Source organism: Lactuca saligna, chromosome 4, assembly GCF_052625555.1.
Source record: "Lactuca saligna cultivar CGN05327 chromosome 4, ASM5262555v1, whole genome shotgun sequence".
In the NCBI taxonomy this organism is placed as follows: Eukaryota; Viridiplantae; Streptophyta; class Magnoliopsida; order Asterales; family Asteraceae; genus Lactuca; species Lactuca saligna.
This window is the reverse complement of record NC_136420.1, coordinates 155,151,690-155,169,047: the sequence shown is the minus strand read 5'-3', so window position 1 is coordinate 155,169,047 and position 17,358 is coordinate 155,151,690. Positions and strand designations below refer to the sequence as shown.

Genomic DNA, 17,358 nt, shown 5'->3' with positions numbered 1-17,358 from the left:
CGCGAGAGTATGGTCATTGTGGGGATGGATTGGTTGAGCCCTAATGGGGTGATGATTGATTGTGGACTTCAATTAGTACGTGTTCGGACCCTAAGTCGGGGAGAGCTGATGATCCATGGTGAGGGTGCTCAGTGTGGAGCCAGGGCTAGGCATTATGTCCAACAGGGATGCTCTAGGTTTGTGGCCTATGTGAAGGATACCTAGGATTAGGGTGAGGTGGCCATTGATGATGTGTCGATTGTTCGGGAATACCTAGATGTGTTTCCAGAGGAATTGTCGGGAGTGCCTCCGGAGAGGCAGGTGGAGTTCCACATTGATTTGATTCCAGGCACGACTCTAATAGCCAAGACACCTTATTGGCCAGAACCTCCAGAGATACAAGAGTTGTCTATGCAGTTGCAGGACCTGCTAGACAAAGGATTTATTCGGCTGAGTAGTTCACCATGAGGAGCGCCAATATTATTTGTGAAGAAAAAGGATGGGACGCACCAGACGTGCATTTACTACCGGGAGCTGAATAAGCTAACGGTGAAGAACCGTTACCCACTCCCGAGGATCGTCGACTTATTCTACCAACTTCGTGGCGTATCTTGGTTCTCCAAGATTGATCTGTGCTCGGGTTTGTTGGATTAGGTGTCTAAGCCCATAAGTAAAATTGGTATATACTTGAATTGATAGTAGCACAGTCCTTTTGGACTGTCCTCAAACCTAGCAATTAGATATGATGATTTTAAAGAGAGAGATTAATTTATTATGTGAAAAATAAATTAAATAAATGGCTTATTAATATGTTATGAAAATAATATATTAATTAGAAATAATATTATTTAATTAATAATTAAATATAAATTAATTGAAGTTAATTTTAGGATTAATTGGATTAACTAAAAGTACAGGGACCGTATTGTTATTTATTAATAATTGAGAAATGAAGACTCTAGCACCTCACGGAGATGTAATACTATTTATCACAACGTATTTTCACTGGATTTGATCTCAAAAACTAAAAAAAAAAAAAAAAAATAAGAGCTCATAAACCCACGATTTTACGGTTTAGTTTGGTTTTAGCAAAAAACTGAACCATGCAAAAACTGAACCTATATGAGTTTAAAAACCGAAAAACCGACTTTTTACGGTTTAGTTTGGTTTTAGCAAAAAACTGATCCAAACCGACCCATGATCATCATTATAAAATTTCAAAGACAATCGAGAAAAAAAGTATAGTCAAATCAGTCAAAGGGCATCTTGGTAAAATACAAAATCTTTGGTATTTAATATTTTAATTTACATTACTAGCATTAGTTTAATCTTTAAATACTTTAAAAATTCATCACCTTTTTCTCTCCCAAAATGTTCGAGTTTGAACTCTACGTTCATCCCGCTCTCTGATTATTCAATCTCCAGCTGTCCCCCTTTCCTAAAATCTTCATGTTTTTAAGCTATCAATCCTATCGAGCTGATTCACAAGCTCTGTAACACGATCTAATCATCTCTGTTAGTCATCCTCTCCCTCTACAACATAATTTCGTTCATTCGCATTGTGTTTTCATGTCCAATTTTATGCTTTTTATTTTCGGATCGACTAGGGTTTTCAGATTTGCTTAAATTTTGAAATAAGAATGTGGGTTTATTGGGAATGAGACAACTTCTACCCATATATTCCTGATTTGGTGTTGTGAACATCTAATCAAGTGTACATTGCCAAATCTTGAGTGCTAATTGAATAAAAGATAAAATAGATTGTCCGTTTTCTTCTTTACTTCCATATTTCGTAGATTTAACCACCGATGAAACGCAAATTGATGTAAAAGATATCTTAGAGGGCATCTTGGTTGAAGATTTCCAAAATCCGATAGAACTGAATGAAACATTACTTCTATTTTCAAATATAATGTAGCTTTAAGATTTGAATCACTGGACGCATGATTTCGTCTTAGATATTGATTCTTTCTTTCTGTTCATCGCTATTAGGGTTTTCCAAATCTTGATTCTTGAAAGGTCTTTCTTTGGGTTTTCATCTACAAAAATCGGAAAATCCCTTTCATAGACTATCTTTTTCCTTGAATTATGTTATCAATGTCCAAGTCTGAAGTAAACAACACTCAAATGCGTTTAAATTTGAAAAGTTTGAACAGAAGCATAACCAGTTTCAAAATTTAAACTAAATTGGCGAAAATAAACATGTTCATTAAAGTTATTTCAGTCTTGTGTTTTCAAACATGTTGATAGTTTTCCATATTGCTACAGATATAGGGAAACATTTTCAAATCAAAACATTGAAATTGGTTTTCTCCAAAGAACTTACAAATGAGAAAAGGAGCTAATATTGTAGAGCCCACTTTTCGTGTAACAAGAGCTCGTGCTGCTGCTTGCAAGCCATCTGTGGGTTCAGAAGCACCAAAAGGGCAAGGGCAAGATCGTCTTTTGCGTAAAAATCCTAAAAGATCAGTGCTAGATGAGAAAAACAACAACACTACTGCAGTTTCTAGTGGCCAAAACAAGAGGAGAGCTGTTCTTAAAGATGTCACAAACATTTGTTGTGATAATAATTCTTACAAAAACTGCATAATTCCAGCCAAGATTACGGTTTGTAAACATTTATCTACTCTCATATTGCTTTAAATTATATCCAAAACTCATGTCCTTTTTGTTTATCCTTTTTTTTCCCAATTGTGATCAGAAAAAGACTACTAAGATCACCAAGAAAAATCCCATCAAACCTCAACAAGTTTCTGCTCAAACTCAATCTACTGCTGTTGACCACATAGTTGACTTGGACAAAAACGTAATTCACCAGAAGGCTACTCATATTGCTGAAAGTGAAAACACAAACCGAATTGGCAAAAGAGTAGGTTCACAATTGCAAAGCTTTTCAAAGAAAGGTTTGTGGTAACTAAACTTACACATTTTCAAGATTCTATCAAGAACTAAAAAAGAATTAAACTTTTTTATGCAAATTGTTAGGAATAGCTATTGTTACAAATTGCTATTGTTAAGGAATTTGTAAGTATGTTGCAATGGGTTTACATATTGCAATTTTTATTTTTTTGACATATATGATGCAGGGAGAAATAATATCCATGAGAAGAAGATCATGATAGCTACCAAGGTTGACTTTACTGATATAGATTCTGATGAAAAAGACCCTTTAATGTGCAGCATGTATGCACATGAGATATATAACAATTTACGTGCATCAGAGGTTTGACATGTGGCATTTATCATAACACCTTTCTTATTCTAAACCCAAACTAAAAAAAAAAAAAAAAACTCATAAGTTTTTATTTATTTTTGCAGCTTATACATCGACCACATTCTAATTTCATGGAAACAATGCAACGAGATGTAACTCAAAGTATGAGGGGAGTCTTGGTTGATTGGCTTGTAGAGGTTAGTTTCAATCTTTTTATTTATCATAGCCTATATTTTTTCAAATTACGAATATGCCCTTGTGAATTTCTTTTTAGGTAAGTGAGGAATATAAGTTGGTGCCTGACACATTGTATCTCACTGTCTATCTCATTGACTCGTTTCTTTCTCAACAATATATCGAAAGACAAAAACTTCAACTTCTAGGCATCACTTGTATGCTAATTGCCTCGTAAGTTCTCACACTTTTTTTATTTACAAATTTTTTTAATATAATTCTTTATGTTGATATAGTTATTTTGTTTGTTATTTTAAGGAAATATGAAGAAATGTGTGCACCTAGTATTGAGGAATTTTGTTTCATCACAGACAATACTTACACAAAATCAGAGGTTTGATTTCGTTATAATTATTATTATATCATGCATTTTGTATTTAACATGTTTATAAAATCGAGTACAAGATGATTTTATAAGTTATGCAGGTTGTGAACATGGAGGGACAAGTTTTGAACGAATTAAATTTTCAATTTTCAACACCCACAACAAAAACTTTTCTAAGGTATATGAAATCATATTTTATTTAGTATGTTTTTGTATAAAGATTGTAACTTTATGAATCTTTATTGTTTACAGGAGATTTTTAAGAGCAGCTCAAGCTTCTAACCAGGTACTAATTGTTTTCTTGTTACAAAAAAACCATTATTCTTTTTAGCAATTTGACCACTAATACTTTTTTTTTTTTTTTTTTTTTTAATCGAATCTTATTTATGTTAGAGCCCGAGTCTTGAATTGGAGTTTTTGGCAAATTATCTAGCAGAGTTGACTTTGATTGACTATAATTTCTTGGTATTTGTTCCTTCAAATGTTGCTGCTTCGGTTGTGTTTCTTGCTAGATGGATGCTAGATCAATCGCGACACCCTTGGGTTCGACTCTTTGTTCATGTGTCTTTTTTGTTGACTTTATGAAGGGCATAAATGGAATTTAACAAAACTTATTTTGAATTTTATGGCAGAATGATACATTAGAACACTACACAAGTTACAAGCCATCTGATCTAAAGAACACAGTTCTTGCACTCCATGTTTTAAGATCAAGTGACATTAGTTCCCCTTTGAATGCTATAAGATCAAAGTATATGCAAGATAAGGTAAGCTAATCACATACCCTTTTTGTTCTTTTTTTTTTAAAGAAAACTTATTTAAATCATATATCTCTAAAGATGTGAGTTTTATATTTGGTTTTTGTGTTTTCAGTTCAAATGTGTTGCAAGTTTGCCTTCTCCTCAAGTACCTGAAACACTATTTTAAGAGACAAAAAGGTATTTTCAGTCTAAGATTATGCCTATTTACCATATATGTTTAGGCTTGTGTTTTGTTGTTTGAGAATTGTTAATAATATTTTTTGAAATTAGAGTTGGGAAATGAGGTTTTGGTTCTTTAAAAACCTTTTTTTGTAATGGTTATAATTGTGGGATGTGAGGTTGTAAGTTGGCAAGAAAGGGAAAAAGTTGTAAAAAGCTGATATAAGTTTAACTCAAGGAGGCTCTAATGGCTTATCCCATGTTCATATATCCATTGCAATTTTATCTGTTCTTAATGCCAATTTTGATATCTTTTCTTTCTTTTATTTTGTTCTATAATTGTATATCTTGTTATGAAAGAAGTAGATCATATCCAAAGATAAACAAAGTTAGTAGTATATTATTGAATAATCAATCAATGAGCTTGCTATTACAACGAAAGCATACATAATGAATAGGAGAATTTCAAATAAAAGATACTAGCATTTCATCGAACACTTGATGAGCAACATAAACACATAAATAAATAAATAATAAACATCAAACCTTACTCCACATTCTCAGATTTTTTGACCTTCTCACACTCCTCCAGTTCACTCAACCACAAATCCCCAAACTCGCAATCTTTCCAGGCCTCAAACCATGGTCCTCCTAGAGTGTAATGTATTGCTTTTGGGTATGTATTCGGGTCATCCTTCTCTACCCGGTTATGACCCACAAGAAAATTCCAAACAAAAGGAACAGAACCGATTTCGTCATCCTCCAACCACTGGAACCTATGCAGAAACGCACCTGATTCTTTGTTGACGATCTCCGGCGTCAAAACCTTGTTTTTTGGGTGACCGCAATTATACAACACCATTGAAGACCAATTCTTTCGGGGGTAAAGAGTCTGCACTGCACCATCCATTTTCGTGGTTTCTTTTGGGGTATAATCGTGTTGGACGCACATCACAGCGTACTTTTCATCCACCAGATCAAACAATTCCTTGATGTCGCCAAGGTAGAGGAAATCACAGTCCACGAACATGGCCCAACCTTCATATCCAGCCAAAAATGGAGTCAGGAATCGCGTAAACGAGAACTCGGTGCTTTCGAGCTTCCCACGTTCACGCCAAAAGTATTTTTTCTCTCGCAATTCAGATTGCTTGATTGGAATGATCTCAACGGGGATCGAAGATCGTTTGAGGATCGAGTACCGACAAACCTCGTAAGCCACATCTTCTTTTGGATCGTAACCGACGTAGATCCTGCACGGTTTCTTGGAATAGCCATTGCTTGAAACAGAATCACCATTAACGTCGATGGTTTTTACAGATTCCACCGACATTGCAATCGAAATATCAGTCCTGAAAACATGGAAGCAAATTGAATCAACATGAAATCTAAAGTATACTTACAAGAACAGCAAATTTCTATTGTTCAAATATATAAAAAAAAAAACGAAATGGGAAATATAAATACGGGAAAAAATCGAGGGAAAAATAATATTTTGAGAGTGTATGCCTGATTGTAGATCTAGATTGACGGAAGGAAGTTGAAGGACCAAGAAACGCGTCAAAGATACAAGTGTATTTATTATTTTCATTTTTGACATAAATCACCTACAAACCTCCAATTATGACTATATTACAATCAGGTCCTTATGTGAATGTGAAGATGGGTGTTCATCATTGGTTGAAACTTGAAAGAGAAGAGATGAAGAAAAAAGCGTCGGCAGTGGTTATACGAGAGGTTGGAGGTTTTGCGGCTACGACAGATTATACCAGGGGCGGAACACGACAGTTAAAACAAGGGGGCCGAAATAAAAAAAAGAAAGTTATTATAAACAAGTTATATTTTTGTTCAAATTTAAAGGTTAAGACATTAAAAATATAAAAAGGTAATTATATTATGAAATATTCTTTCATCATTAGTCAAAATACAGGTTAATCTCTTCAATATTTGAAGTTGATTGTTTTCTTATTAAAGATAATTTTAGATATGTTTTTAATATATATATATATATATATATATATATATATATATATATATATATATATATATATATATATATGAGATCGGTTCGGTTGAGAAGTAATAGATTTCCAAGAATCCGAAAACTAAATGTGAAACGTTAGATTAAAATTAAGTGCCAACCGATCTCATTTAATGTTTAATTTTTTTTTTGTTATTGACAGTATTAAAAAAATGTTCTAAAATAAACATAATAAATAAAGTTTCAGATTATTATTATTTTTTTTAAAATGGAGATTTTTAATTTTTCTTTTAGAAAACATGAATTTTTAAAAAAAAATTGAAAAAAAACATTTTTTTAAAAAAACTGTAACTTTTTTAAAAATCACTGCATTTCTTTAAAAAAAAACTGCACGTTTTTTTAATTTTTTTTAAACTGCAATTTAAAAAAAAAAAAAACTGTAATTTTTTTAAAGAAAACTTCATTTAAAGAAAACTGTATTTTTAAATAAAAAACTGCATTTTTTTCAAAAAATTGTAAATTTTTCAAAAAAATTGCAAAAATGCAAGTTTTTTTAAAGAAAAATGTAATTTTTTTCAAAAAAAAAAAAACTACAATTATTTTTTAAAAAAACTGCATTTTAAATAAAAACTCCAAATTTTTCAAAAAAAAAATAGCATTTGTTTTAAAAAGCAAAATTTTAAAAATCAATAAAATACTATAATATTCATAAGTAATTCATAAAAAAATCTCATTTTTATTAATTAATCTATAAACGTAATAGTACAAGTATTTTATTCGATACACAATAAAATATAAAAAAAAAAAAAATACTACAAATTTCAAAGCATTTTAATGTATTCATGTCAATATTTCCTTATTTTCTTCATAATTTCATTTCACCTCTTCAATATTCAGCAAGATTTCTTCCAAATCTACAAGAAAATTAAAAAAATTCTTGATGCAAAAATACTCACAAAAACACATGTGCATAACATATGAATCACATGCGATTCACATATAAATCACATTTACATATGAGATTATATGTGAATTACATTTGATTTTCATATGAATCACATATGATTCATATGTGAACTACATCTGATTTACATGTGAATCAAATATGATTAATATGTGAGTCATATGTAATTTATATGTAAATCACATGTAATTCATATTTGACTCACTTGTGATTTACATATGAATTAAATGTGATTCATATGTAAACTATATGTGAATCGCATGAAATTTATATATGATTCACTTGTGATTTACATGTGAATGACATGTAAATCATATTTGATTCACTTGTGATTTACATGTGATTCATATGTAAATCACGTGTGATTTACATGTGATTCATATATGATTCACTTGTGATTTACATGTGAATCACTACATACCGAATATTATAGTAAGTAAGAAAACCAAGTTGTATAAAGGGAACATAAATATGAAAATAAAACATCCTTGAGAGCTAACTTTGTATGTTGAAGGCGATAATAAAACATAACAAGTCACCATAACTTTTCATGGTGTCGGGATGATCCATGAAAAGTTCTCTCTCATTGATGTCTAAAGCTTTTTGTTGGTAGATTGTGGCCTGTAGTTCAATCTAATGAATTTGAGAGCTTAAAAGACAGACAAAACAACAAAATAGTATATCTACATTATATATTAATAAAAATAATAAATCAAGACCTGATTGAAGTCTCCAATGTGATACAAAACCACAGCAAGAAGAATGTAAGATACTGCAGTTATTCGATGATAATTTAAAACAACTGCAAACATTAAAGTAGCATGATAATGGAAGTAATGAATCCCAAGCCATGAGAAAAAAAAATCAAAAGTCAAAAATCTAATATTAAATCATGAAATGAATAAACAGGTAATGAATGTAGTAAAAGATCTAATATTAAATCAAGAAATCAACAAACTACATAAATGTTAAAACAACAACCCAATAACAATGGTTAAAATCAAGGTAACGAATTTGAGACATTTTAAAACATATAATCAAGACACAAAGACATTTTAACATCTATGCTATCGAGTTTTTTCCAAAATAAACTCGATATAACACATATAATAAAGAAACAAAGACATTTTTACAGTAGTTTGTGTATACCTGATGAGGTGGAGCGGAGGAGCAGGCAACTGAAGTAGAGGATCTGGTAGCCAATTGAAGATTCATTCTATGGGGGAAGATGATTGACGACGACGAGATCAAATGAAACCGAACTCATGAATCAATTTTAGTGGAGAGATACAGAGAGATAGAGAGAGTGTGTGTGAGAGTGAGTGCGAGAGAGAGAGATAGAGATAGAGAGAGAGAGAGAGAGAGTTACCAATTTCATTATAGCTTTTCGATTTTAGAGATTGCAGTTGATCTGATCGATGTAAACTTCTATCGTTCGGAATATACACAAGAGATCATGAGTTTGAACTCGAGAATAACTTAGATCTAATTGCTATAAACTTTTGAAGATTGTTTGATTCTTGTGAACTTCTATTTATGGAACTACCAAACAAATCCATAACTCGTCCAACCTAGGGTTTGGTGCAACAGATTCCAGTAACTGAAGAACGAAGGTTTTTTGAATAGAGCTTCTCCGAATAAAGAAGACAACGACGATCAATTCGCCGAAGGCCAAATCGTCGGAAGATGATGGCAGATCGTGTCTTGAGAGAGAGAGAGAGAGAGTGTGTGTGTGTGTGTGTATGTGTGAGAAGACGGAAGAGGAGATTACAAGTTTAATCTGATTAAAAGGATATGAATTATGTTGTTCCTTAAATGTCTCTTGTGTCATTTTATAAACATACCCCGTTTCATTTTTCTTCTATTACTTACAAAAATGCCACAAGACATCTTGACCTTTTATTATTTTGATCTAACGATCCTAATTTAGTTCTCGGGTTCTAATAAATATATAGATTCTCAAATGATCATTCCTCTTTCTCTTTCTCTCTCTCTCTCTCTCTCTCTCTCTATATATATATATATATATATATATATATATATATATATATATATATATATATATATATATATATATATATATATATATATGGTAGAGTAATTCATACATTCTAAGAATTGAGGTACAATGTTATAATTGAATGGATTTTATAAAGTGGGATTGATTAATCAGTATCGTAAATGTAAGTACATTGCTATCATATGAAAAAAAATACATGTTTATTATCGATAAAAAAATCTAAGTAGGTTGCTATTAAGCAAATGAATGTAAGTTTCTATAATTTTTAAATAAAATATAACAAACATTAATAACATTAATGGATAATCACCATTAATGACATAAAGACTTTATTTAAAAGTTAATGTTAAACAAATTGTTTTTGGGTTTTCTTTGAACTTTATGAACAAAGTAAGATTTTATAAGCTTTTATGCTTTGTTATATAACTTTGCAATCATATATAATATGTTAACAATTAACTAACTTCAGAAAATTAGACAAAAACATGTTAGCATGTTAACAAAAACGAACTCCACCATCTGACATGTATTAATAACACATTTGAACCTATTGAACTGATCAGGTTTTTGTTGCTATATATGAAGATTTATGACGGAGCAACACATGGATAGCAAGTGATGAGCAAAAAAGATAAACAAATGCTACATGTATTCATACTAGGGTTACTTTGAACGCAAGTAAAGTAAGTTGCATAAAACTATCAGGACTAAAATAAAACCGAATACTTGATATCTTTGATTTGGTTCTCTAGAATATTCTTGTGGTCAAGGTTGTTGTATTTTCCATAGTTATTCCGTTTACTTCTCTTTACCATACATAGTTTGTAATTATATAAACCAATGTAATCCCCTGTACATTGAAATAACTGAATATAATATTCAATCCTCTTTATAGCCTTCTTACGGTATCAGAGCACATTCTTCTCTAACGAGTTGATCCCTAATCATCCCCTCCTCTAATCAACTATCAATGGCACCAATCCAAATCACTGCCTCAACTCACTTTCCAATCCGTCTCACCTCCACCAATTTCCCAGTATGGCAGAAACATGTAGAGTCTACCCTAATCGGCCTAGAACTTGAATCCTTCATTAGCGATACAAAACAACCACCAAAGAAAACCCTAGTTGACAACAAGCCACATCTGGTATACTTACCATGGTTTCGACAAGACCAGATCATCATCAACGCTATTCTAGGAAGTTGTTCTGAACCTATATAACCACTCATCTCATCGGCAACCACTTCTCAAGACGCCTGGAAGCGGCTCAACTCCAACTATGCGAGTGCCTCACGAAGTCGCATCATATCCTTAAAATCCAAGTTGGTCAAGAATCCGAAAGGAAGCCACAACATTCAAGAATTTCTGAAAAATATGAAATCTATAGCTGATGACCTTGCCCTAACACATAGTCCACTTGAAGAATAGGATCTCATAGTTCACATTCTCTTCTAACTCGGAGAAGAATATAACGTTGTTGTCGCCGCCATTACGGTTCGTGAACAATCAATCTCCTATTCGAATGTATTTGAGAAGCTACTTGATTTTGAAAGGAGCCTTAAAGAAGCTACGTTAGTCATGGACACCATAGTAGCTACAATTAATTATGCTACCCGACAAGGAGGCAGACCACAAAACTCTAACTCATCTCAAAGGAATCAACGCTCCTTTAATTCTAGCTCATAGTGGCACCAAGGAAACAAAAGACCAAACTAGTCCACCAATTCCACCGACAACCGCCAAAACCGAAATGGCTCTTTCTGCTAGTTCTTCTCCATCCATGGTCGCACTACTCAAGAATGCAGGAAGTTGTCAAAATTTCTCAAAGACAAAAATATTACCAATGCCAACTCTCCATCATCAAACCTAGTTGCAAATGTCACCACATCAGCTGGATCATCCATGGTTCCACCAACATGGCTGTTTGATATGGGTGCCTCTCATCATGTGACATCTGACCGATCTGCACTTCACAATGTCTCCGAATATGGAGGCCCTAATGAAATCGTCCTAGGTGATGGTAAAGGTTTACATATTTCTCATACTGGCTCCAAACATATTCACACCACACATCGACAATTAACTTTGCCCAATGAGTTGTGTGCCCCTCGCTTACGTCGAAACCTAGTTTCCGTTGCAAAATTATGTAAAACTAATCATGTTTCTGTTGAATTTTTTCCGGATTACTTTTTGGTGAAGGATCTGTGCATGAGGGCACATCTTATATGGGGTGAGAACACTGAATATGTTTATCACGCCACCTTACCATCCATGCCTCAACTCAACGCCACATCTCTCTCTCTCTCTCTCTCTCTCTCTCCACTTCAATGGCATCACAAACTTGGTCACCCATCCATCAAAGTGTTTCAGTCTCTTATTTTCTATTTATGTCTTAATTCAAAATTCACTTATGTTTCTAGCTTGCATTGTTCATCTTGCTCAATTAATAAAAGTCACAAATTTCCCTTTGGCCAAAACTCTCTTGTCAGTACCAAATCTTTACAACTTATTTATTCAGATGTGTGGGGGCCTGTACAAAAATCGATTGATCATTTTAGCTACTATGTATCTTTGTCGATCACTATTCCAGATATGCATGTTTGGCTTTATCCCATGAAAAAGAAATCAGATGTTGCAACCATTTTTCCATAATTTAAAACTCTAGTAGAAAAATACTTTAACACCCGGTAGTATCTCTCTTTACAGACAATGGCGAAGAGTATATTGGGTTGATCCCTTTTCTTCAAAACCTCCCCATACCCCTCAACAAAACAACATGGTTGAATGCCTGCATCGCCATGTCGTTGAAACTGGTCTTGCCCTTCTCCATTATGCAAATCTTCCTCTTACCTTATAGCCCCATGCATTCCAGACTGTTGTCTATCTTATCAATCGGCTCCCTACACCAGTTCTCAACAACAAAACCCCATTTTCTCAATTGTTTCATCATCCACCTAACTACACTAAACTAAAATCTTTTGGCTGTCTTTGCTACCCGTGGTTGCGTCCCTATGCCACATTAAAGTTACAACCACATTCATCACAATGCATCTTTCTTGGCTACTCAACTTCCAAGTCTGCCTATAAATGCTTTGACCCAAAAACTCAACGACTATATCACTCTCGCCATGTCGAATTTATTGAATCTATGTTTCCCTCCATGACTTCCACATCTTCCGTTCCTACTACTAACACCTTTTTAACACAATCCTCTGCTACCTCGCTAGACTCTTCATTCTCGTCTCCTCCACCTGCTCCTATCGAGCCTAACACCACACCACCTACATCTCCTACACCCACCTCACCACCATCCTCAGCTGATACTACACCAACCTTATCATTCTCCACTTCGTCACCGACCTTCTCCACTCTTGAATCTCATTCTCTCTATAGTCAGCCCTCTTTGTGGACCACACCTCTCCAGCTTCCTCTCTTACTCCACCTCCTTGTTCAAGACAACACAATCATAAATACTTTAACTCATCCTTTGTGAACTCCACCACCCTTCACCCCATCCCATCCACACTTGAACTAAACACTCATCATTAAGCTCTCAAAGATCCTAAATGGCGTGAAGCCATGGACCTTGAAATCAATGCTCTCATGCAAAATGATAGCTGGGAGCTTGTTCCCTGTGCCTCTCATCAAACCATTGTGTGTAAATGGGTTTTCCGTATCAAACGCAATCCGGACGACACAATTTCCAAATACAAAGCTCGCCTAGTTGCCAAAGGCTTTCTTCAATAATATGGAAAAGACTACTTTGACACCTTTAGCCCCATAACCAAACCTGTCACCATTTGCATCATTCTTTCCATAACCCTTGCTAAAAATTGGCCTCTCCAACAACTAGTGTCAATAATGCTTTCCTTCATGGAACCCTTCATGAGGAAGTCTTTATGACACAACCTCCCAACTTTACTCACTCCCAGTTCCTAAACCATGTATGAAAGCTTTAGAAGTCCCTGTACGGTCTCAAATAGGCTCCCCGAGCTTGATATATTGAACTCACCTCCATTCTTCTTACTTTTGGTTTCCATCAATCTCATGCAGATGCCTCTCTCTTTATCTACAACCGTGAGGGAGTCACTTGTTTCCTCATGGTCTATGTAGATGACATTGTTCTCATTGGTAATACTCTGACCTTTCTTTCTCACTTTGTTCAAACACTCGCTAACCGCTTCTTCATCAAAGATCTTGGTTCCCTACACCATTTTCTAGGTATCGAAGTTATTCCCACCTTTAACGGTCCTTTCCTCTCTCAACATTGTCACATCCAAGATCTTCTCACTCAATTCCATATGGATGGTGCTAAAGATGTGGCAACACCCTTGAGTGCTTCAGTGACTCTTACTCCCGAAGGTGGATCTCCATGAGTAGATCCAACACCATATCAGAAACTATTCAGCTGCTTACAATACTTAGCTTTCATGAGGCCGGATGTCTCTTTTTCCATAAATAGATTATCTCAGTTCATGCAGTCTCCCACTCAAAAAAATTGGCAGGCCTTAAAATGTGTGTTGCAATACTTAAAAGGGGCAATCCATCATGGTTTGTTTCTAAAGCGGAACTTGTCTTTTGACCATAAAGTCTTCTTTGACTCGGACTGGGGGGTATCGCCAATGGTGGCAAATCCACTACTACATACATTTTGTATCTGGGAACCAACATAATTTCATGGCGATCTACTAAATAGAAATTTGTCTCCTGCTCCTCTACAGAGGTCGAATATAAAGCTTTAGCTAACGCTGCCACCAAAGCCTCATGGGTTGAGCACTTACTTTCCGACCTTGGCATTTCAAAACAAAACCCCACTATGTTGTTTTGTGATAGTACAAGAGCTACATATCTTTGTGCTAATCCAGTTTATCACTCCCGAATGAAGCATGTTCCTCTGGATTATCACTTTGTTCAAGAAAAAGTTGCCAGCGGTTCACTTCGTGTCCTTCATATCAACTCCATTGATCAACTTGCTGATGTGCTTACTAAGCCTCTTGGGCGCAACATCTTTCTCTCTCTTCGGTCCAAGATTGGTGTATCTGATGGATCCTCCATCTTGCAGGGGCGTATCATGACTAAAATAAAACCAGATACTTGGTATCTTTGATTTGGTTCTCTAGAATATTCTTGTGGTCAAGGTTGTTGTATTTTCCATAGTTATTTCATTTACTTCTCTTTACCATGTAGTGACGATTAAATCGAGTATAGAAACGAAATTAGAGTAAGAACAGATTTATACATAAGATCTAAATAAAATATGGTTGGCTCGTTGTATTGCTTATCAGAGAATACAAGAGGAAAAGAGAAATGATTACAATTGTGAATGCAAAAGTCTTTACCTCTAAGTGTATCCATCCCATATATATAGGGATACTGAAAGCACAAAAAATACAAGTGACTAAATACAATAAGCTTCGAAACATAAAATGCCATTGTAATAATATTACAAACTAACTTTGATATTATAGAAAAGTAAGACATATTTGACACCTAAAAATATCATTCGAAACTCTACATTCTCCCCCTTTGTGAGAGATGTCGAAACTAAGTTGTTAACACCTTAGCACTTTGATGGATCACCCTCCAAATCTCAACATACTATTTAACGATCTTTTGAATCTCAGCTTTCTCCTTCTCATTGTTCTTGGCACAATTGTTCATACGTACCATGATACTTATGTAATGAGGCGTTGTATACCTTTCAACATCACACACTTGAAACAGGAATTTAGAATTATTGTCCTCCTTGTTTCTCCTAACAAAAACAATTCCTAAATGTTTCAAGGTAATCTCACCATCTTCAAAATCTTTCAAACTAGCCTTACTCATAAACATAGTGTGACAACCCGAAAATTTCTATCCTATACAGCCAAACACTTCATTGAAAGTCAAACTCATTGCTGTTATCTTTTAGCACAATTAGGAGTTTATTTGAGCGTTCTGAGCCTTGTACACTTAAGGGATAAGTGTCGGGGTTTATTTGCTGAAGTTATAGCTCAAATAAATGACATTAAACACCTTTACAAGGGGTTAACGGCCACCACATGGGAGTTTATGACCGTAAAATCCATGTGGATCGTAAACTCCATCTTATATGATGAAAAGGTGGTCATTAGTTCATTCCTTTACTTCCTTTGGATGAAATCCTCTCAAGTATCATCTCGATCTTCGTCCCCGATCTTCAAATCTTGTAAGTTCCTTGTCCTAACTAGTTGATATCTTACATGAACTAGTGATCTTACATGATTTCATCCGTGAAATCATTCCATTTTGTAGATCTTCAAGTTTCACCAAGAACACCAAGAACACACACTAGTGTTCTTGGCCAAAATCAACCATTCAAGCTCCTAGATCATAAGTACTCTTGTTCTAACTTGTTGTACACTAGGTTTAACATGTTTAGGGATTAGAAAACATAAAGAATCACATGATCCAAGGAGTTTACAGCCAAGACATGTTCTTGGGCCGTAAACCCCTATAAGTGGTGCAAATGGCACCCTAACACCTTACCAAGCCTTGGAACTTAGTATAGAACCTTAAACAATTGAACTAGGGACTTCAAGAAACGATATGGTACTCCATACCATGAGTTTACGGCCATAAACTCATGGGGAAGTGGTCCCCAGGCCGTAAACTCAAGACAAGGTCATTCTTGGACCTTAAACCCACCTAGCATCTTTTTTAAACCTTGAATCACTTAACCACATAAGACACCTTACCTTTAAGCCTCAATTGGTGACCCATTTGAGAGTTTACGGTCAGGAGTAAAATCCCCTGGGCCGTAAATTCAAACAAGTATGGTCTATAGACCATCAACTTACTTACAAATCCTTATACTCCTTTGTTGCAACTCAATGGCCTCCTAAAAATTTGACCAAAGTGTTTTCCACGCCTTAGAATGTTTATACTTGTCTAATTAGTGTTATAATCACTAATTATATATATATACATATGTCTTTATATCTTATTAGGATCATTGTGTGTGTTTAAAGTCTTCACTTGACACCAAACACTTGTCCAACACTTCCATCCGATCCACTCACTGCAGGTGAGTTCATACCCCTTAATTAACCTTTTAAATGTTTTTAAATGTTTATAAATGCTTTATAGGGGGGGATACAAGTTGAATCATGTTAGTTATTATATCAATCACATGTGATTAATAACTAGCATACAAATGGATTTACTATACTTTTAGCTGTTTTACCAAACTGATTACTTCAAATGACTTTCTCAAATGTTTTTACATGTTAAAACTCTTTATCAAACTGCTTTACATACTATATGTTTCCTTTCAAACTCTGTTACACTTGTGTTTCGAACAAAGGTTTTCCTTATACTTAAAATGTCTTATCAAACAAAATACTTTCAAATCGTTTTATAAACTGACATCAAGTCATCATTTCTTAGTATTAAAATTTTCAAAGGTTTTACAAAACTTCTTTTATACTTTTATATTGTCAAATGCATGCCTAAGTATGTATAGTTATATAAGTAATGTTTAAAGGACTTAGGACGGCTAGCTCGCTTTATTTCCTTTTCCTTGTTGGGATGTGGCCTTAGGGCATCGGTTACTCGTCCGAATGTCGTCTAAATATTAGTTATATATCATGTATACATATATAGACATAAAAGTTCCATCAATCAGTGTAGTGCCTTAGGGTAGCAAAGGCATACTTTCAGTTATACATGTACATTACTAGTAACTATAATAGGTATAGTT

The 17,358-nt window shown here is 34.3% G+C and overlaps 1 protein-coding gene and 1 pseudogene across 3 annotated transcripts; one reads left to right on the top strand and one right to left on the bottom strand.

The window, feature by feature from the left end:
- Positions 1-1,337: 1,337 nt before the first annotated feature.
- Positions 1,338-4,974, top strand: CYCA2;4 (Cyclin A2;4). The gene is made up of 12 exons (XM_078991499.1): positions 1,338-1,494; positions 2,248-2,586; positions 2,681-2,882; positions 3,066-3,202; positions 3,298-3,390; positions 3,468-3,601; positions 3,686-3,761; positions 3,854-3,930; positions 4,005-4,038; positions 4,146-4,295; positions 4,385-4,519; positions 4,626-4,974. The coding sequence occupies exons 2-12, from the start codon at positions 2,308-2,310 to the stop codon at positions 4,677-4,679; spliced, it is 1,371 nt and encodes a 456-aa protein (XP_078847625.1). The 5' UTR covers positions 1,338-1,494; positions 2,248-2,307; the 3' UTR covers positions 4,680-4,974.
- Positions 4,975-5,052: 78 nt separating this feature from the next.
- LOC145042971 (protein CDI pseudogene) lies at positions 5,053-6,398 on the bottom strand (annotated as a pseudogene). Of its 2 annotated transcripts, none has more exons than XR_013680830.1 (2): positions 6,179-6,398; positions 5,053-6,021 (listed from the first exon to the last, which is right to left on the bottom strand). The product of XR_013680830.1 is annotated as a protein CDI pseudogene, transcript variant X1 (transcript). The 2 variants fall into 2 exon arrangements; XR_013680831.1 differs by having other exon boundaries at positions 6,137-6,207.
- Positions 6,399-17,358: the final 10,960 nt, after the last annotated feature.